This window comes from Mirounga angustirostris, unplaced genomic scaffold, assembly GCF_029215605.1.
Source record: "Mirounga angustirostris isolate CCGP_5_RB_7025 unplaced genomic scaffold, mMirAng1.0.hap1 SCAF_5, whole genome shotgun sequence".
In the NCBI taxonomy this organism is placed as follows: domain Eukaryota; kingdom Metazoa; phylum Chordata; class Mammalia; order Carnivora; family Phocidae; genus Mirounga; species Mirounga angustirostris.
Window position 1 is genome coordinate 65,646,146 of NW_026991713.1, and position 22,780 is coordinate 65,668,925.

At 41.8% G+C, this 22,780-nt stretch overlaps 1 protein-coding gene and 1 long non-coding RNA gene across 3 annotated transcripts in view; one reads left to right on the plus strand and one right to left on the minus strand.

The window, feature by feature from the left end:
• Nucleotides 1-13,983, minus strand: part of LOC135364437 (uncharacterized) — a 59,655-nt gene extending 45,672 nt beyond the window's left edge. Inside the window, exon 1 of one of the 2 annotated variants that reach the window (XR_010411538.1) lies at nt 13,845-13,983. This is a non-coding gene — a long non-coding RNA (uncharacterized LOC135364437). Of the gene's footprint in view, nt 1-13,806 lie in introns of both variants that reach the window. The other variant, XR_010411537.1, reaches the window with a different exon arrangement.
• AMIGO2 (adhesion molecule with Ig like domain 2) lies at nt 13,933-16,945 on the plus strand. The gene is made up of 2 exons (XM_045873566.3): nt 13,933-14,071; nt 14,465-16,945. Exon 2 carries the CDS (start codon nt 14,527-14,529, stop codon nt 16,090-16,092), a length of 1,566 nt encoding a protein of 521 aa, XP_045729522.1. The 5' UTR covers nt 13,933-14,071; nt 14,465-14,526; the 3' UTR covers nt 16,093-16,945.
• The last annotated feature ends 5,835 nt before the right edge of the window (nt 16,946-22,780 follow it).

Genomic DNA, 22,780 nt, shown 5'->3' on the forward strand with positions numbered 1-22,780 from the left:
ACTGTTGGTGGGAATGCAAACTGGTGCAGCCACTGTGGAAAACAGTGTGGAGGTTCCTCAAAAAGTTAAAAATAGAACTACCCTATGATCCAGCAATTGCACTACTAGGTAGTTACCCAAAGGATACAAAAATATTGATTCAAGGGGATACATGCACCCCGATGTTTATAGCAGCATTATCAACAAGCACCAAATTATGGAAAGAGCCCAAATGTCCATCAGCTGATGAAAGGATGAAGAAGACGTGGTATGTATATATACAATGCAATATTACTCAGCTACTAAAAAGAATGAAATCTTGCATTTGCAACAACAGGGATGTAGCTAGAGTGTATTATGCTAAGCGAAATAAGTCAGTCAGAGAAAGACAAATACCATATGATTTCACTCACAGGTGGAATTTAAGAAAAAAACAGATGAACATAAGGGAAAGAAAAAAGAGGGAGGCAAACCATAAACAGACTCTTAACTATAGAGAACAAACTGAGGGTTGACAGAGGGTAGTGGGTGGGGGATTGGCTAAATGGGTGTGGGTATTAAGGGGGGAACTTGTGATGAGCACAGAGTATTATATGTAAGTGATAAATCACTAAATTCTACTCCTGAAACTAATATTACACTATATGTCAATTAACTGGAATTCATTTTATTTTATTTTAAAGATTTATTTATTTATTTGAGCAAGAGAGCATGAGAGTGGGGGGAGGGGCAGAGGGAGAGAGAGAATCTCAAGCAGACTCTCCACTGAGTTCAGAGCCTGATGCAGGGCTTGACACCAGGACTCTGAGATCATGGCCTGAGCCAAAATCAAGAGTTGGAGGCTTAACCAGCTGAGCCGCCCAGGCGCCCCAACTAACTGGAATTTAAATAAAAATTTGAAACTAAAAAAAGAAGAATATCTTCTCTGATCACCATGGAATTAAGCTAGAGGTCAAAAATAAAAATAGGAAAAAACCCAACTGTCTAAAAATTAAATGATACAGTTGAAATAATCCATAAGATAAAGAAAAAACAGAAATTAGAAAATATTTTAAACTGAAAAATGAAAAATACCTTTCAAAACTTATGGGAAAAAGGTAAAATGATTCTTAAAAGGAAACATATAGTCTTAAATGCATATATAAAGGTGTAAAAAGTCTAAAAATCAACAATCAAAAAGTTAGAACAAAGAGCAGCAACCAAACCTAAGGAAATAAATGATAAAGATAAAAGCTGAAACCAAGGGAATAAAAATCAAACATATAATAGAGAAAACCAACAAACTCAAAAGTTTGCTCTTCCAAAAGATTAGCAAAACTGACAAAACCCTAACAAGACTGATATTTAAAAAGTAGACAAAACACAAATTAGCAACAATAGAAGTAAGAAAGAGGATATCACTATAGATTGCACAATAAAGGTATTCTAAAAACAACCCTGCAGATAAATTTGAAAATTTGGATGAAATGGACAAATTATTTGAAAAACACAATGTACCAAAGCTGATAGAAGGAGAAATCAAAAATATGAATAATCCTGATGTATGAAAAACTTGAACCTATAATTTAAAAACCTTTCCCCCAAGAAAATCCCAGGCCCAGAGAGCTTATCAATGAATTCCTCCAAACACTCAAGGAAAAATAACACTTGTCTTATATAAATCTTCAAGAAGGTGGAAACAAAATCAAAGTTTCACAGACTTTTTAAAAAATGAGAACAGCAGAGATTTGACTTTGAAACTCTGACATTCGGAGAAAAAAAAACTTGCAAACCTTTCTCATAAACATTATTTTAAAATTCTTAACAAAGTATTAGGAAATCAAATCCAGGGATGCAGTAAACTGAGTGAAGTTTAGTCTAGGTGTGCAGGCGTGGTTTAACATTCAAAAATCATAAACTTAGTTTACTATATTCACAGAAAAAGGAATAAAATCACATGATCATTTCAAATGCAGAACAAACATTTGATAAATTCAATATTCATTTGTGACGAAACTTCTAGCCAACTAAGATTAGAACTTCCTTAATGTGATAAAGAAGATCTACAAAATACCCACATCAAACATCATTCTCAATGGTAGAATATTAAAAGCATTCCTCGAATATTCGGACTGAGTCTAGAATAGCCACTGTGACCACTTCTATTCAACATTGTAACTGGAGGTCTAGCTCATGCAAAAGACTAGAGAAAGAGGAGTCATGGAGATTGAAAAGGAAGAAATAAACTGTCATTTCCAGACAATAAGATCATGCACATAGGAAATTTCTAAAGAATCTCTAGACAAACTCTTAGAATTAATGAAAGAATATAGGAAGGACACTGAATATAGTCAAAATACTAAAGTTAATTGCTATAGATTGAATGTTTGTGTCCCCTCCAAAATTTGTATTTTCAAATCCTGACCCCCAAGGTGATGATATTAAGAGACGGGGTATTTGGGAGGCGATAAGGTCATGAGAACAGAGCTTTCATGAACAGGATTAGTGCCCTTATAAAAGATGTTCCAGAGAGAGCCCCCACCCCTTCCTTCCATCATGTTGAACTTGGTGAAAAGCCACTATCTATGAATGAACAAGGTCCTCCCCAGACACCAAACCTGGCAGCACCTTGATCTTGGACTTCCCAGCCTCTAGAACTATGAGATATAAATGTTGTCTGTAATCCATCCACTTTATGGTATTTTGTTATAGCAGCCCTAGCTGACTATGGCATGAGTCATATTTATATATACTGGCAATAAACAAATAGAACATAAAATATTTACAATAGCATCCCCAAACTCAAATGCCTAGGAATAAATCTAATTAAAAATATGCAAGACCTCTAGCTGAAAATTATAAAATATTATTGAGAAAAAATAAAGGAGAGCCAAATAAATGGACGTATATATATATTGTTACGGAATGGATGATTCAATATTGTAAAAATGTAAGTTCTTTCCAAATTAATGCATACTTTTATGCCCCTGCAACCAAAATCCAAGCTGTGGGTTTTTTCCCCCAGGAATTTATAAGTCAATTTTAAAATTCATATGGAGCGTCCCACTCTTGATTTCGGCCCAGATCATGATCTCAGGTCACCTTGTGCTCCGTGCTGGGCTTGGAGACTGCTTTTAAGATTCTCTCTCTCCCTCTCCCTCTGCCCCTCTCCGCCCCCTTCACTCTCTAAAAAAATAAAATAAAATTCATGTGGAAATGCAAAAGGCCAAGAATAACCAAGGCATGCCTGAAGAGCAAATATGAAGGACTAACATTATGAGATATCAGAAACTATTACTATAAAGCTAAGGTAATTGGGGCTCTTGGCTGGCTTAGTTGGAGGAGCATGTGACTTTGAGCCACACGTCGGGTGTTGAGATTACTTCAGTAAATAAATAAACTTTTAAAAAAATTAGTAAGTAATAAAGAAATGGTAATCAAAACTGTGCGGTGCTGGAACAGATAGAACAGATAACTTTCCAATGGAACAGACCCACACATATGTACATGATCTCATGACCCATACATGATTGCACGATTTATGACAAAAGTGACCACACGGGGCAGTAGGGAAAAGAATGGTCTTTTCAATAAAATCATGTTGGGGCAACTGAATATCCATACGGGGAAAAAATGTATATTGACTTCTACTTCACATTATACACAAGAATCAACTCCAGGTGTCTCTCAGTCTGTTTGGGTTGCTAAAACAAAAATACAATGAACTTTGGTGACTGGTGAGGGTCTGCTTTCTCATTCATAGATAGCATCTTTTTGCTGTCTTCCCATGGCTCAAGGTGATGAGAGATGTCTCTGTATCCTCATGCCATTCTGAGGGCTCTGCCCTGATGAACTAATCATGTCCCAAATGCCCCATCTCCTAATTCCATCACCTTAGGTGTTAAGATTTCAACATAGGAATTTTGGGGGACTACAAACTCAGATCATAGCAAGATGGATGAGAGAAATAAACTGTAAAGTAAAACCATAAAGCTTTTGGAGGAAAACATCTTTCTGATCTTGGAGTAGGCAATGCTTTCCTAAATAGGAAATACAAAAGAAGAAACATAAAAGAAAAAATGTGATAATCTTGGCTATATTAAAACTAAGAACTTCTGTTCACCAAGGTGAACAAAATGGCAACCCACAGGGTGGCATAAAATATTAAATATATATATTTATGTACACTTACCTAATATATTTGATAAAAAACCCCACAAATCCAGAATATATAAAGAATCAATAAGAAAAAGATAGCTCAATAGCAGAATGAGCCAAAGACTCATAAAGGAGGATATGTAAATGGATGATAACCCTATAAAAAATTGCCCAAGTTCATTAGTCCTCACCTAAATGCAAATTAAAAGCTCAGTGGAACGCCACTAACTACCCCCCTAAATGGTCAAGAGGAAAAAGATGGAAAGTAAAGAGTGCTGATGAGAATGTGGAGGAATAGGAATTCTCCCATACCCGTGGGAGAATAAATTTGTACATCCACTTTGGAAAACTGGCAGTTAACGACTCAGGTTGAGTATGTGCATTACCTGTGACCAAGCAAGTACATTTTGAGGTATCTACCCAATAGAAATGGGTACATTGTGTTTATCAAAAGACATGTATTAGAATATTCATGGCAACAGTACTTGAAATAGAAAAAATTGAAAATTATTCAGATGTCCATCAATAATTCAGTAAATGGTGATAGAATCACACAGTGGAATACTATATAGCTATGAAAATGATCTAGGATGACACGTAAAAATAAGGATGAATCTCTCAAATGCAAGTTGAGCAATCAGAGCCAGACACAAAGAGTATATATTTCATTTCTAAAAAGTATAAAAATAAGCAGAACTAATCCATATTGGTGGAAGTCAAGAGAGTGGTTACCACTGGGAGGTTAGGGCCTAGAAGGGAACATGGGAACTTTAGAGTGTTGGTAGGTGTTCTGTTCCTTGATTTGGGTGACATTGCCCTTATTTGGCTAATTTTCTGTGCATGCTCCACGATTCTTGTCTCGTGACTGCCCTTACAGGAACTTGTTATTTTTTCATTAGAATGGCTGGAGAGAACTCAAGTTCTGTTTATGTAATTATTCATTTTACTTTTAAGGTACATATTTATCATGACGTTTTATTGAGGTTCTGCAAAATGGCTGCTTCTCAGGACTTAGTTCTGGAGACTGGCTTTTCTTTCCAGGTAGCTCCACTGCTTTCTGATATCCCTTCCTCCCTCTCTCCCTCCTTCCTTCCTTCCTTCTTCCTTCCTTTTTTTAAAATTCTTTTTTAAAAGATGTATTTATTTGAGAGATAGAGAGAGAGAGAGTGCAGGAGGGCAGGGGCAGAGAGGTCTTAGGCAGACTCCACGCTGAGCACAGAGCCTGATGCCAGGCTTGATCTCATGACCCTGAGATCACAACCTGAGCCGAAACCAAGAGTCGAAGGCTTAACTGACTGCACCACCCAGATGCCCCTCTGATATCTCCTTCTGCTAAGAGTTGGGTTCCTTGTTCATCCGCCTCTCTTCTGTATGACCACTATTCAGCCTTATTTATGATGTTGTTCTGCCTTTGTGTAATGTACTCTGTTATTGTAGTGATGAAAAAAAGAGGGAGAGATTGCCTTTAATAAAAAGAGTAATTTTCTTCTTGGGGCAGAATCATGATGTCATCGTTTTTCTTGTGTAACTTAAAAGTTCACTGATTAGCTGCTTGGCACCTTCTGCCCAGGGATGATGGTGCCATATGCAGCCAATCTGAATATGTGGTCTCATTGGCAGACGTACCTCTTTTGCGGCAATGGATTTATCATGCTATAATAGTTTGATCCCACTAAACATTACATTCATCTTCTCCATCATTTCACACTCACCAAACATACCTATGAATATAAACTTGGCTTCCCAAAGCTTTCTTGCAGGCAGAGACTATGATAAGGCCCATATCAAGTTCTGATCCACTTGACTTTTACTTTAAATTCGCAGGTAGGTATCCTTTTGTTGGACATTATAAATCATTCACATTCTTCACAATTAACTCTGGCCCATCAAAAATATCAAGTTTCTGAACTTGTCAAGGTGGGCTATGTGGATGTTATGAAGGTGGCCCTCTCTGGAGAGTCCACCATCCAGCTTCCCCCCAGACATACCAAACAAACAAACAAACAAACAAACAAACATATGTTGATACTTAATGGGTAAATGCAGATTCTGCTTGTGCAAATGGAGGTAAGGTCCTCAGGGCCTTCCTGGCAAAGTGGATTCGGAAGAGAGGAATTTTAGATGTCCAACTGTTTCAATAACTATAATTGAGTAAATGAAAAATTTCTACTTCTAGATAAATGTGGACAGCAGCCACAACAGCATGTTTTCCATCATCCTGCTGTTTCCATAAAGGAGAAAACGTCAACGAGCAGCCTCATCCTTCAGCAGCTTGTTCAGACTTGCCCCTGACCTCTTCTACAGAGCAGCTTCCAAGACACCTTCCCTGGTTTCCGCCCACGTCTTTCTCTCACAATGCAAGTCACAACATGTCAAAACTGCTCTCTGGAGAGAGTGATTGTTAGCATTGTTTTGTTTTGGTTTGCTTTCTCCCTGTAGTTCAAAACTCCTTTGAGTGGTCTCCAGCGTGCCGTGGTGTTGCCAATCATGGCTCCTAGCTAAAGGTCTCCGCCCAGGATGTTCCCCCACAACACGCCAGCTTCGAGTCCCAAGGGGCTTTGAGAAGCCCAGGCCTGCAGACTGGCAGCCCCTCTGACTCTGCAGCGGAGTACCTGGGAGAGTAAGGCGGGGCTGAGCCAACAGCAGGTCCTCATTTGGAGGAGCCGCTGTACTCTGGTACAGCCAGGCCCAGGGGAGCCACATAATTACACGACTGTGGCGAAGCACCTCTCCAGCCCTGTTTATTTTGTACATAAACCTGGCTTCAGTTCCCTTAGGTGCGACGGACATTTGTTCAACATCGGTGCTGTGTCAGATCACGTCCACGGCGCAAGGACAGCAAGGATGAGTAACATAGGGTTGGGACACCGTGTGATACCCGTTTCCAGCTTTATCATTCCCGCAGCAACTTTCCAGGTCTCAGCTCATCTCTGGCAACCTTGTGAAATCAAACGGTGCATATGCTCGCACGGTATTCCCATTTTACACATGAGGAGGTTGAGCCTGAAAGACCAGGTCACTTACCCAAGATTATACAGTTAATAAATGGAAATTCTTCCACCACAACCCAGAAAGTTGTTTCGTTATTCAGTGCTCTATTTTACCACATCACCTTTTTTTTTTCTTTAACACATTGCCATTTGGCATATGATTAGAGGATGTTTCGACTCTTTTTTTTTTTTTTTAAGATTTTATTTATTTATTTGAGAGAGAGAATGAGAGCACATGAGAGGGGAGAGGGTCAGAGGGAGAAGCAGACTCCCTGCTGAGCAGGGAACCCGATGCGGGACTCAATCCTGGAACTCCAGGATCATGACCTGAGCCAAAGGCAGTCGCTCAACCAACTGAGCCACCCAGGCGCCCCAAGGATGTTTCGACTTTTAACTGTGCCAAAAGAGAGAAACTACTTTCCTTGCTTATGATTCTCTATTATGAATGTTACGGATAAAAGAAGCCATATTATTGTCGCTTAATTCTAAGAGATAATTGTCATCCCTGACCATTCAAGTGGATTCTCCCAAGTTATACTTTTATTTGCTACAATTCTCTTTGTTGAGTCAGCTATTTGGTCAACAAGAAATGAGGAAGATCTAAAAATCTGCTTGTATTGGAATTTTCAATGCCTAAAATACCTATTCTGTTGCAAATATTCTGGCTCTTTACTATGCCCAATTTGAAATTGAATTATATACTCTTATATCCTACAATTATTTCGAATAACACTACAAATTCCTAGAGGAGAACAACCATATGATGGCTCTGGGAGTGTGGCCAGGACTAACAATATCTGCTGAATGGAATTTAAATTAGGGCTGACCCCTCTGCTCCCTAATGGGAAGCATTAGAGATAATGGTAGAGCATGAGATCAGAGTGAGACAGCAGGGTGAGAGATCTGGTTCGACCACTAATCTTGGACAAGTTACATAAACCAACTCAGTCCCATTGCCCTTATTCGACAATGGGGATGTTAATGACCATCTCTTAGGGCCCTCGTAAGAATTAAATGAGAAGTCTGGTGTATTGTAGTAAAAATGCAATAAATGTTGGGTCTTGTTATCAAGCCCACTTTCTTGGATCTTTCCAGAGGTCCTTCTGGACTTGCCCCTGGATCTTTCCAGAGGTCCACTCCCCCATATGAATGTAATATTGCTTTTCACTATCACAAACTGAGAGGTCAGAGTTCCAGAGCAAATTATGCATGGAGCATCCACCACAGAGAGCCTGTATTTGCTGAAAATAATTGAATGAGTATTTGCAATAGTGCCGGCTGTCTGAAAGAGAGAGTTTATTATTTTTTTCTCTCAATTCCATTTTACTTTATTTTGTGTTAATTTTGTCTAGCAAATACTTATTGCTCCAAATCAGGTATTTCTTTGAATACTCAGATATTACCTTTATGAAAAGTGACCAATTAATTACTGCTACAGGAAATCATATTTTTTAAAGAACATAAAACAGGAGTCTGAACACTTCATATAATTCTCCAAATTGGGTTTGTTAAACATTACCCATATTTATCAGAGATAAAATTAGCCCCAGTTTTGAGGGATGTAATAGCATTTAGGAATTCAATTAGATGATTCCCTTCAGGCTAATAATGAGCAAAACGGAAATTAGAGCACCTACCATTTATGATCAAAATTGCAAGAGGTAACCATAATGCCAGGAGCATGGCTTTAACACACTGAATTTTACAAAGCAAATTTTCATCTGCTTACTTCATTCCTAAGGCTGAGAATTTCAGAGCATTAAAAAAAACAAAAACAAAGACTGTTTATTTCTTTTCTATTTACATAATTATGACAAACCATCCTTTTGCAACATCTCAGCTTCCTCACTACAATGGATTTATTCTTTGAGCAGAACTGTAATTTACCAGTAAGACTATGAATGGCATTCTCTGATTCTTTACATCTTTTCTGTATTTCTATTTTTTCTACAATGAGCACGTCATACTTTTAGGATTAAGAAAAAGGGGCTTTAGTTGTTCTTTTTGTTTTTCTTTCTCACAGAAAAACACATGGACACGTGGAGGTGTGGGGCAGAGGTTCCTGCCACCTTCACAAAGGCTGGTCTAAGAATGCACTGAGAGTGAAGGATTCACAGCTCTTGGGAGTTGACCCCAACCAAGGTTGTTGAGCCTCAAATCTGGGGGTGTGGACAATCAGTCAACAAGAAATACATGAGTGACTAGTACGCCTCTCATTCTAGTTTGGCTTGCATGGCTATGGCAGCCTTTATGTATGGCTCTAACTTTCAGACTAAAGAATAGTGTCTGGCACATAGTAGATGTTCAGTAAATATTTGCCAAATAAAGGATTGTAGTACTAACACAGAACAAATCAGGGGAAATTAGAGTCACTTCCTATTTGAGAAATCAGAGGACGGTTTTGTTCGCTGAAACTAGAGTCCCTGAATATTAAATAGGACTCACAATAAAGCAGAAACATTGATGCACATGACTTAGCCACAGGTAACTTTAAACAACTGCAAGTACTCATTGTGCTTTTTCTTATCACAAAAACATTGTAAAAAAAAATAGAAAATGCAGATGAGGAAAGAGAAGACAATTCTATAAACCTACCGTTATGAAATAACTATATACTCTTTCAGATGATCTTCAAAGGTGAAAAAAGGTGAGTTTTGTTTATGTGAATTTCATCTCAACTAAACTAAAAAAAGAAAGAAAGGAAAAGAAACAACCTATGCAGGCTATGTCCTTGAAGACAGGAGATAGAACAGATGAGTGAGTGAGAATTGCTCAAAGAGTTGCCCCCCATTCTGGGCTCTCCCTGGAGAGGGCATGGGGGTAACTGACTAGCCTGCATTTCCAGCCAAGGAAGCTTCCAGAGAACCAAGCCACCAGTTGACCCACGCCCCCTGGAGTTCAGAGAGCACGGGGCTGGAGCCTGAACCTCCATACAGCCAGTGACATAGTACTGGGTGAGAAATCAGGTTCTCCTACCAGTCCTGGTCAATTTACAAAAACCAACTGGATGAGGCCAAAAGAAAAACAGACTGTTAGAGGAGCGGAGTACACTTCCAGAGCTGGTGGGCAGAGGCTCCAGCCACACTGTAAAAACCGTCTGCACAGTCCTGCCCCCAAAGGGAGGAGGCCTCGGCAGAAAGCTCCTGGGTGCAACTGTCAGGTGCCCGCAGAGCTGGAGACCCCAGGGGGCGGTTCCTGATGAACACCGGATGTGTCCCCAGGTGAAAAAAGGAGGCCATGTTAGCTCTCTGCTGGTGTCCCAACTACACCTGCTCACAGGATGGGTGCTAGAGTCTAAGGAGACACAGAATGGGCAAGCCCTTCCCAGGATATAAAGTGCCATTTAAGTGTTTATTCTTAGTAAAAAGGCCTCTGAATCATAAACTAGTGCTATAACCATTTCTTGTTTCATATCTCTGAGGCCTTAAGTCTTTGATTACAACAGGAGAAAGCCCTGAGATTTCATCTACCTAAATCCCTGCCCCCAAGTGGGAGTTACTTGCAGACCCAGCCAGACACTCTCACACGTTCACCCCTGCCTCAGCACACTCAATTCAGAATCAATCCACTTGCTACTATCCACTGGAGTCATTGAATGGTCAAAAATACCAAGATTGTGCCGTGTGGAAAAGACCAGAAGAATAGCTATCTGTCCTATTTTAAACTCCTGAGAAGGCAACTCAACCATCTGTCTTGGCAACCATTCCAGCCTGGAGCCACCCCGTCAGAAACATCTCTTCTCAGTTTAATCTAAATCCTTCAAATGGAGCCTCAAGCTAATTTCATCCCATTCCATTTTCAAATAGTTTGGAACACAGTTGTTTACCATCTGGATTACAGGATTACATAATGTTGCCGGGTTATGGCGAGCAGTAAATGAAATAATTCATGTAAAACACAGAGCTCAGTATCTAGCACATCATAATAGCCCAATACATATTTATTATCACCATCATTGCACGCACTAGGACTCTTGCAGTCACAGGGACATGAATGCAACTCAAAATAAGAAAAAAAAAGAAGTAAAAGTGGGCAGTGGCCTTCAGGTACCACTGGATCTAGGACTCAAGTCATGTTCGCAGGGCTCCTCTTTCCCTCTCTTCTCTTCTGTCTTTCTGACAAGCTTTTTGAAGTATAGAGAGTGGAGTATCAACCAGCAGACTCAGCTCAAATAGGCCTAGAATAAGTTCCCCATTCCTCAGTTTATTTATCAAAAATTTACTTAATGCCAAGCAAGTGTCAAGCAGAGTTCTAGAAGCTAAGAATAGAGCAGTGTCCAAGGCATAACATTTCTGCCCTTGTGGAACTTCCTTTCTAATGGAAAGAGAGGATCTGGCAGGAGAGGTGAAAGGATGTAGAGGAAGTTCCCTCCACAACATAAGGTCACACCTTACACCCAAAATTAAGGTAGATGCTTAGCTTTTTCTTCTCAAAGCCAAGTAAACCCACCCCTTTCAAAACTCCTTTCCTATTGCCAAATGGGCAGAATCTCAAAAATCAGGCCTTCAAATAGATAAGTGTGTGTGGATTTTGAGTGCATTTGGTTTATTTCTGTTGTGTAATCTTTGTACACGTTTCTAAGATGCCTCTAGAGCTAGAGGGACTTAGTCTGCATCCATGCTTGAGTCCCTTTTCTTTTGACAGTACTTTCCTAGGACGTACAGGACTTTCTCCTGCCTGCATGGTTTCCTTTGAACAGGATGTTAGTTCCTTAGTAAAACGTTGCCAAAACCTGTTTGTCAGTCAGTTAGAAAGCATTCCTCTGAGTGATTTCAATTCCATTTCTCTGTGTTAACCATTTTAACTGTAAAAATGAAGGCCTGGAGACCCTGGCTTTTTGAGAACCCCAGGAAGTGTGGCCTCACTTTGGAAACTTTCAGCCTCAGCCTCTCTTGGGAGCTCACAGTGAGGAAGCTTTCTTAGAGCATGGCAGGCTGCATTCTTCTTAGGATAAAATTCCACTTTTCATGAAACTGAAACTACCCTGAATCAAGCTGCTTTCACCTGAAAAAAAAATATTGATTTACCAGTGCTATTCCAGATTGATTCCACAAACAGACTGACTAAATTAACAATGCACACAGTTCTATTTAAATTTGGCACTGGCCTAACAGATCTGTGCTAGCACATGAATCCATTCATGAACAATGTAGGGACCAACTCCCACTAAATTCAAGGTTGTTCAAGTTTATTTGTGGGGGTGGGGTAGGATGGGGGAGTTGGTTGTTGTAACATCAGTTCTATTTTTTAAGTAATATTACAGGTTATGTGCCCTGCTTCTGTGTTCTCAATTTGGTCTGCTTTTCAGTCTCCCTATCCCTTCTGCTTTACTTAGTTATCTCTTGTCAGGGCAGTAATTTATTTTTTTAAATCCAGATATGATGGACAAATGGGCCATCTGGCTCATTCAAATCCCATCGTTAAAACTGATCTTGGAATTAATCAAAAACGGATTTTTAATCGAAAAGCTCATCAACCCCAAGCCCTCCACCTTGTATTTGTCCACCTGGGCTTTTTTCGGGGGAGGTCGTAGGCGGGGTGTCCACCCTGGGTTGTACCTTTCCTAGCCTGCTAGACCAACGCACGCTTGAGTCCGGCGCGGGCCTGTCTCACCGGAGGTATGTAGAACGCCCGCGCAGGTACCCCTTCTAGGATCAGTCCCTATCCGGCAGGAACACATTTGCCTCCACCCCCAACCCCACTCCAACCCCCTAAAAAAAAAAAAAAAAAAAAAAAAGTCTGGCTCCGGGATTTTTTTTTTTCCCCCCAAGCTTAATACCCTTATCTTTGCATTGCAGCCGGAAGGTCGGCCCCAAGCCTTCTTTCCTGTGCTGCTTTTCGGATTGGGCACCATCCTCGATGCCGCCTCCTGAGTTAGGAAAGGGATAGAACTTTCCCAGGGAGGTGCGGCGTGTCCCCGCAGCGTCTTCCCAGTTCCTTCCCCCAACCAGAGATCTTGGTCGCACCGGAGGGAAAGTGCCCATTTCTCTACACCGCCCCCCCCCAAACGTGGGCGGAGACGGAAGGCCACTTCTGTGTTTATTTTCTAAAACCTTTAAAACCCGCCGCACTTGGCCCTGTGGAAGCCCCCTTGGCCCTGGCCCAAAGAAAGCCACAAGAGGTCAGGGAGCTCAGTGGACCCGGGCGGCCGCGACAAGTGGGGTCTTCAAGGGAGAGACCCCTGCTTCCCTGGCTGGGCGTGCCCCCTGAACCCCCCCGCCCCACCACCCCGTTCGGGGCTGGACACGCGCACACAGCGGGTGGGAAGGGCTGAGCTTCCGGCGCACACCCCGCTCCGCCGCGTCCGTCTCCCCCGAGGCGGGAGGTGGCGGCGAGGCCGCGGGGTGGGGGCGAGAGGGATGCCGGCCGCCGCTCCGATTGGCTGCGCCGCCGCCCCCTCCCCGCGCCGCGCGCCCCCCGCCGTGCGCCCAGCCGGCTCCCGCCCGCAGCCTCGGAGCTGCTTCCAGCCGGAGGGAGGACGCGCAGGGGCGGGGCCGTCTCCCCGCCCCGCGGCCGACCCCGCGCACGGGGATAAAACCCGGGCAGCGGCGCGCGGGAAGCCGGGGTCCTGCTGGCTCCGGAGCCCGGGGAGGCGGGGCCGGGACCAACCCGCTGCCAGCGCCCCCGCCCCTCGGACCCGGCTCCGGGAGTGGGGCGCCCCGCGCGGGGACACGCAACGGCCAGGGCGCCGAGGCGGTACCTTTAGCCGAGCAATGAAGAGAGCCCGGGAGAACCCACCGGAGCCGACCGAGACGTTTCCTGCGCCCGGGGTGGCCGCTGCCGCCGCGGCTGCTTGAAACTCCCCAAAGTTGAGCGCCAGCGAGAGGTTGCCGCCCGCCGGGAGCAGGAGGGAAAGGAACTCGGGAGATGCAGGAGTGACGGACCGAGACAGACGGACTCGCAGACCTTCCGAAGACACCACCGTCGGCGGCCTATCGCCAGAGCCAGTGAGGCTTTTCTGCTCTGTGAGTTTCTGGATGGGTGGCTTCCTGTGCATTTCCGTTTGTTTGTAGGATGCGTTTTGTGTATTTCTGTGTCTGTTGCAGTGAGTTTAAAAAACGACGCAGGCTGCACGTAAAAAACAACAACAAAAAAACCCACAAAAAACAGAACTTAATTTCTGGTGTTAAGACGGTTGTGTTGATAGATTGTGACCGTAAATGTCTGTAAGCAGGAGTACCCCAGGAAAATAAATTGCATTTAACAGTAAAAAACCATCATATGCTCCCCCAGCGTGACACACAACCTGCATTCCAAAAGTTATTGAAAAGAAAGCAAGATAGGACTCCTAAGGGTTAACTGGTGGTAGTTAACTTTGCTTTCCCCCTCACCCCTTTCAAATATTGATTGTTTACCAGGTTGACTGGTGGGAGGCTGAGCTGGTGGAAAGGCGCCAGGAGGAGACTTGGAGGCGACCATAATGTCTTTACGTTTACACACGCTGCCCACCCTGCCTGGAGTTGTGAGACCGGGCTGCAGGGAGCTGCTGTGTTTGTTGGTGATCACGGTGACCGTGAGCCGCGGCGCCTCCGGGGTGTGCCCCACCGCCTGCATCTGTGCCACGGACATCGTGAGCTGCACCAACAAAAACCTGTCCAAGGTGCCCGGGAACCTTTTCAGACTGATTAAGAGGCTGGATCTGAGCTATAACAGGATCGGGCTTCTGGATGCTGAGTGGATTCCAGTATCATTTGTTAAGCTGAACACCCTAATTATTCGTCATAACAACATCACCAGCATTGGCACAGGCAGTTTCTCCACAACTCCAAATTTGAATTGTCTTGACTTATCCTCCAATAAGCTGAAGACGGTGAAAAGTGCAGTGTTCCAAGAGTTGAAGGTTCTGGAAGTGCTCCTGCTTTACAACAATCACATTTCCTATCTCGATCCTTCAGCTTTTGGAGGGCTCTCCCAGTTGCAAAAACTCTACTTAAGTGGAAACTTTCTTACCCAGTTTCCCATGGATTTGTATGTTGGAAGGTTCAAGCTGGCAGAACTGATGTTTCTAGATGTTTCTTATAACCGAATCCCCTCCCTGCCAATGCACCATATTAATTTAGTACCAGGAAAACAGCTGAGAGGCATCTACCTTCATGGAAACCCATTTGTCTGTGACTGTTCCCTTTATTCGTTGCTGATCTTTTGGTATCGCAGGCACTTTAGCTCAGTGATGGATTTTAAGAACGATTATACCTGTCGCCTGTGGTCTGACTCTAAGCACTCCCATCAGGTGCTTCTGCTCCAGGATAGCTTTATGAATTGCTCGGACAGCATCATCAATGGCTCCTTCCGTGCACTTGGCTTTATTCATGAGGCTCAAGTTGGGGAAAGGCTGATTGTCCCCTGTGACAGCAAGACTGGCAATGCAAATACCGATTTCATTTGGGTCAGTCCGGATAACAGACTGCTGGAGCCCGATAAAGAGCTGGAAAACTTTCACGTGTTTCACAATGGAAGTCTGGTTATAGAAAGTCCTCGTTTTGAGGACGCTGGAGTGTATTCCTGTATTGCCATGAACAGGCAGCGCCTGTTAAATGAGACCGTGGATGTCACAATCAACGTGAGCAATTTCACCGTAAACAGATCCCACGCCCATGAGGCATTTAACACAGCTTTCACCACCCTCGCAGCCTGCGTGGCCAGTATCGTTTTGGTACTTTTGTACCTCTATCTGACGCCGTGTCCCTGCAAGTGTAAACCCAAGAGACAAAAAAATACTCTCAACCAAAGCAATGCCCATGCGTCTATTCTCAATCCCGGCCCTGCTAGCGACACCCCCGCTGACGAACGGAAGGCAGGTGCCGCCAAAAGAGTGGTGTTTTTGGAACCCCTGAAGGATCCCGCTGCAGGGCAGAATGGGAAAGTCAGGCTCTTTCCCAGTGAACCCGTCATAGCCGAGGGCATCCTGAAGTCCACGAGGGTGAAATCCGACTCCGATTCGGTCAATTCCGTGTTTTCAGACACACCCTTTGTGGCGTCCACTTAATTTTGTGCCTGTCTCCATATGCTGTAGTAATTTAATTACTCCATACTTAACTTTCTGTGCAGTCTGCAAAATAAACAGCAGGACAGAAATGGTGTTGTTTTGTGTTTTGAAATGCAACCAAATGGCCTCTTTAACTGTTACGAGGAAATGTAGTAAGGTGCACTTTGGTTCCTCAATTTGCCAGAGAAAGATGGGGTTGTTTTCCAAAGTTTAAGTCCTAGATAACAGTCTCTTAGACTTTCGCGCCACTGATGATTTCGAAGCTGGTCTGGAGGTGACCTTGTCTTTTTGCTCAGGATTCTTGAAAGAAAAATTAAATTTCATGTATTGGTGTTCCTTAAAAAGAGACTTTACTAACTTCTTAGGACCAAAGTTATTTTAAAGAAAAGCATCAGTGTCCTATTTCATTTTTTAAAAGATGTAGAAGGAAGAACCAAAAGGCACTTATAAAGCACAAAGTAAATTTAGATTTGGGAATAATTCAGCTGATTTCATCATTTGAGACCGCAGTAAACAGACTACACTGATAAAATTTGCTGGATAATGCCACATCCCAAATGGTGTTAGATAAATACTGCAATAAAGGTACGTTTGTTTGACTGTCTTCTTTCCATTCTGTACATTTCTTATCCTTGCACAAAAGATCTTATTGAAAGTTGAAAGTTATCATCATTTGTTGCCATAAATATGTAGGTGTTGATACCAAAATGTCTGAGTAACTTCTTAACCCTTTGTTCTCGCTGACTAATATTTGTTCATATGCTTGTGTATATGTAAATCCCCAAATTATATGAACTGTTAAATAGATCCTACTGTATTGTGCTTTGGACATTTGAATTAATGTAAATATATGTATTCTGTGACTTGATGTTCTGTTTTATTTGGCTACTTAAAAACATAAATCTAAGATGTTTTATGTGATCAGATTATTCTGCTTTGTCTAAAGCACCCTCTCTAGCAAGCATCTCTGTAGATTTTTTGGAGTTACAACATAGAGTTCATCTTGTCAAAGGGGGAGAAAGGCTCTAAAGTGTTCTACCCAATTTATGCCTTCTCTATGACACTTTACTCTGATGTCATTATGTACTTCAGCCAGGTGTGGAAGACACTTAAGCCCCGATTCTGCAGCACATTGAGAGCCCAGGCGACCTCCTCCTTGTTCCCATCTCTGCTGTGAGGTGATCAAGTACTCCTTCTGGACCTAGATTCCCTCAGCTATAAAATGAAGATTGCAGGCAAGGTGAATGTTTTAGGTTCCTTCCCACGCTGGAAGTGATGATGTCCGGGTGGCCTTGTCTCCATCACAGACTTGTACGGGCTCTTGGAAACTGTCCCACATACCGATGGAACGCAGGAGTGGGGTTGATAGCCTAGCCTAATGCTGCATACCCCGAAGGGACCTTTTGGACCGTCAGGTCCATCTCCTTCTCTTTCTCAGGGACAAATGAAGCCCAGAGAGGATTGTGGGTTATGTAAGACCACACAGTGAATTAGTGACCAGGATGGAAGGAGAGCTCAGGTACAGATTCTTCCTGGCAAAGACAAGGGAGTCAAAGAATGGGCATGGAGAAAGAGCCAAAGAATGAGACAAAAGAGTGGTCAGAAAGTGGCAAAGGAGAATCAGGGCTGCATTGTCCCTGGGGCTAAGAGAGAAGAGAATTTGCAGAAGATAGAAATGGGGCAACAGTGACAAAAACACAGAGAAGGAGATGACGAGGGAAGACTGACTAACAATGGTGGTTTTGGAGAAAGAGTGGATATTTGGTGACAGCTGTGTAAGTGCCAAGCCAGGCTCCCTGTGGCAGACACTGGTTAGCAGGGGGTTGGGGAGTGAGTTGCCCCCACAGAATAGGATGCAGATCCACTACTCAGTAGCACTGAAAATTCTTTGTTGCATGGTGTGAAAAAATGGCCACCTCTGCCTTTAAAACATAAACCTCACCAGTTAGATAAGATCCTTTAGACCCAAAGCTGTTACAGGCAAACGTTTTATTCCTGTTCCTGCCATTTAATTAATTAGGAAGAATTCTGTGATTTGTATGACCTTTGAAATCCTCACTCTTTCTTCACACTTGGAGAAACTCACTAAAAGATGCTGTGATTTGTTCAGCTTCACACAGCTAGTCTGGACACAAGGAAAAACTCTTGAACCACCGATGCTCTCCGGCAATAGGCAGGGCTGCCTCCGGGGGCCATGATTACCTTGACTTTGAGTGTGCCAAAGAGCAGGGCCATACACTGGCAGGGAAGTTACAGAGAGGGTCTCTGAATTGCACCCTTTCTGGACAGGATCCTTAGGGTCCTTCAGCCCTCAAAACACTTGATGCTAGGAAACCTGCGTTGCTTTTGGCAGAATAACATGGACAGTGCTTGGAGGAGGGAGTTTGTGGAGCCTGATCTTGGCTGGTCCTAGTACATTTTGGGTAAATGAAGGATGAGCTGAGATTGAAATTAACATATGCGTAATCACAATGAAAACAAACAAACAAAATCCTGAATTCTGAAAAGCAAAGCTGTATTTTGAACAAAAGGAGGATGGCATGGTGGTGAAAAAGCCTGGAACTGAATGTTACCATGTGGAATTCGAAGTTCTTAGGTATATCTTTTTTTTTTTTTTTTTTTTCCTGGTAGCAGCCTGATCACATGTATTTTAAATATAGGAACAGAACTAATTTGTACCTTAAATTTGTCCCACTCAAAAATTTTATATAATTTTCCTTCCAAGTAATAATCTGGATTATGTAACTAGGTTATTCTTTTAAGATACTTAATATTTTTTATTATAGGGTTGTGAGAGAAGTGGATACACATTGGAGAAATCAAGCAAAGATCAAAGATGTGAAATTTTCCTGGGTTCAGAGTATTTTTCACTAAAATTAAATGATACTAGTCTTATGGCAATGGACTCTATAGATAATCATTAGTCAAATTTCTTAACTACGCTTTTTCTTAAGATTTATAATCTGAGGGGCGCCTGGGTGGCCAGTTGGTTAAGTGTCTGCGTTCGGCTCATGTCATGACCCCAGGGTCCTGGGATGGAGCCCGGGGAGTGGGGGGAAGGGGTCCCTGCTCAGTGAGGAGTCCGCTTCTCCCTCTCCTTCTGCCCCTCTCCCCCCTCGTGCTTTCTTGCATGCAAGGGCTTTCGCCCTCTCAAATAAATAAATAAAATCTTAAAAAAAGAAAAAGATCTGTAATCTGAAAGAATGACCTAAGACATTTTTCTTACTTAGAATCAACTTGTGTATTAATCCTCATTGTTTGGCCTAAAGAGATGTAAATCTATTTATTTTTGGTTTTAATTGCATGAATTATTTGCCCAGAAAAAAATGTTTTGTTTTTTTTTTTTTTTAATTTTTCCAAATAAACATTTTCCTAAATGTTCATCACAAGGGATGTAGGTGAAACTTATGGGAGTGGAAACCAGAGACAGGAAGTTACATTGTCAGTCCAATTTCTGAAAAGACATCTGATTTGGGATTATCCTGCTAAGCACTGTTAAAACAGGAAACAGCCTAGGGGCCCTTGGGTGGCTCGGTCTGTTAAGCATCTGCCTTCGGCTCAGGTCATGATTCCAGGGTCCTGGGATCGTGTTCTGCACCAGGCTCCTTGCTTAGTGGGGAGTCTGTTTCTCCCTCCGGCTCTGCTGCTCCCCCTGCTTGTGCTCTCGCTCTCTGTCAAATAAGTAAATAAAATCTTTTAAAAATTAAAAAAAAACAAACAAGAAACAGCCTAAACATCCTCCAACATCATTGGCTTTTCCTTTGCCATAACTACTGCTTGATTATTGTCCCCTTTTGGGGTATCATCTAGTGTTTACCAAGTGTCTGTAATAGTAATAGGTCTGACACCAGGCTTCTTGAGAGAATCATAGTGAAAAGGGAGATAAACAAGGGTTTTTAGCTGCTACCCTCTACACACTCCCCAACCAGAGATTCTGACTGAGGAGTTGGGGTAAGGCCCTCCCATCGTATTTTAAATATTTTTTTTCATAATTCTGATTCTTCCTATTTTGATGAAATGTATCCTAAACTGGGACCACAGCAAATGTTGTGGTTAGGGCTATGTCAAAATAGATTATTATTACTTGCTAAAGGATTTATTAATAAAAAGAATTTTAGCACTCTCTTTAAAAAAATTCTAATGCGTTAGACAAACAAAGGAGTTGATTCTCTGAAACTAAATGAAATATAGAGTAAATTTTTGGCTGTAATTTATGATTTATATTTTTCAAAATTATAAAAATATAGAATAATTACTTTGAGATAACTCAATCTCTGATTCTCTCATTTTTAAAACTATTTTTGGTTTGAAAGCAGCTACAACAGATCTGGTCTGTAACAATAAACTTTGGAACTTTCAGATTTGATTATATTATGGTAAAGTGAAGGCATGTAGATTTCATCTACAGAAAACCAAACTCCTTTGTTTTTCAATATAATAGAATCATAGTTTTTTTTTTTAAATTTTTTTATTCTTATGTTAATCCCCTTACATTACAACATTAGTTTTAGATGAAGTGTTCCATGATTCATTGTTTGTGCACAACACCCAGTGCTCCATGCAGAATGTGCCCTCCTAAATACCCACCACCAGGCTAACCCATCCTCCCACCCCCCTCCCCTCTAGAACCCTGTTTGTTTTTCAGAGTCCATCGTCTCTCATGGTTCGTCTACCCCTCCGATTTCCCCCGCTTCATTCTTCCCCTCCCGCTACCTTCTTCTTCTTCTTCTTTTTTTTTTTCTTAACATATATTGCATTATTTGTTTCAGAGGTACAGATCTGAGATTCAACAGTCTTGCACAATTCACAGCGCTTACCAGAGCACATACACTCCCCAGTGTCTATCACCCAGTCCCCCCATCCCTCCCACCCCACCCCCCACTCCAACAACACTCAGTTTGTTTCCTGCGATTAAGAATTCCTCATATCAGTGAGATCATATGATACATGTCTTTCTCTTTTTGACTTATTTCACTCAACATAATACCCTCCAGTTCCATCCACGTCGTTGCAAATGGCAAGATCTCATTCCTTTTGATGGCTGCATAATTAGAATCATAGTTTTTAAAGAGAACATAAAGATTCCTTTCATGGTTCTCTCATGACTCCCTGCCCAAGAGCCAGCCCCAAAGCCCTATTTCTATATTTTATAATAAGATAGTATGGAAAGATGATGGTTACTTTGCCCTTGCAAGCATTATTGCATAGTAATATATTAAGAAGTAGAACTAAAAACTCATATAATAACATGCTGAATAATTTAGAGGACTCTGTAAAGGACCATTGTTGCCTGTGGATGGATTCCAGGGAGGAGCTCCCTTCTATAGTGAGGACCAGAGCAGAGTATGGAAACACACAGACCCTTTGTAAACTATAAAATGCGAGATATATATATATCTTTGTCTCTCTCTATATATACTGGGTTTAATTTTTTAAGTGTCTGCTAAGTGCCAGGCACCTGTAGGTGGTGGCATTATCATTCCTTATCACAGAAGCCCTCAAAGATGGGCAATATTCCACCCTGTCACAGATAGGAAAAAGAGGCTCAAAAGGAATAAAAATTTTCTCAGATAACTCAGCTAATCAGCCATTTTCACCATGATATCTCTACACAGCAGTTTAATAGGTGTTCTACCAATAGAATGACTTTGGAAAGCATGGGTCATGAGTAAACTTTCTATAAACTTAAAACTGAGTGGATTAGTGTGGACAGCAAATTTGGGAGAAGAGGAATAGGAGGTCAGGGGATCTTCTGATTCATTCAAACATAATAAAGGTAGGAATTTTTTTTTTCCCTGTAAAACATGATTTGTCACAAGTAGCAAAATTGGAAATCTATAGGTTTAATAGACAAGGCCTCCTCCAGTCTATTGACTCTTTTCAGTCTGGCTGCCCTTCACACCTGAATACACACAAAAAAAAAGAAAAGAAAAAAGAAAAGAAAAATATCTGTTTTATCATTAAAAATGACATATTCAAGATACTTAAGTGAATAAATGATTCAATTAATTTTTTGTAATTAAAAATGACCCAAATTTATAAAGTAAATAGTTCTATTGGAGAGGATATTTGAGAGTTTGTTTTACATTTCTGGAAGAGTGGGTACTTTTTCAACTAATTTTAAAATAAGATTTCTCAAAATAATTTTAAAATTATTTCCCAAGACAGCCTCAGGAGCTTACCTGATTAAACATCTCTATTAGGCAATATGTCAGCAGAGCATCGAATATACTCTCAGAGAATTTTGCGGTGTCTATAGAATCAAGTGTAATGGGATCAAGGATCAAATCCTTGGTGATGAATGGCCGGTTACTGCCAAGAGGTGACTGAGCATTGCTAGATACTGTGGAGGCCATAAATGATGTGTAATTAACTACTCTTGCCCAGAGAGGAAACATTATTAAACTAATTCAAGAGTAAAAGTTGATATGTCTGCTCACGACTATTCTGGCAAATAGGAGGTGTGAGAGGGAAGCTAATTGACAGAGATCTCGCTTTGACCAACTGGACTAATGCAGCATGGGCGTGAACACCAGACGGCCATCCCGGAGATGCCCCTTACCTTCCAAAAGCCTGTGTGGTAAGGAGGTGGAGCAAGCTAGGTCCTAGTGCTCTGTAAAGAATGTCAGGGATTCTATTTAAAATTCTACGGCCAATCTATTATCATTTTTAATCAAATCTAGAGGAG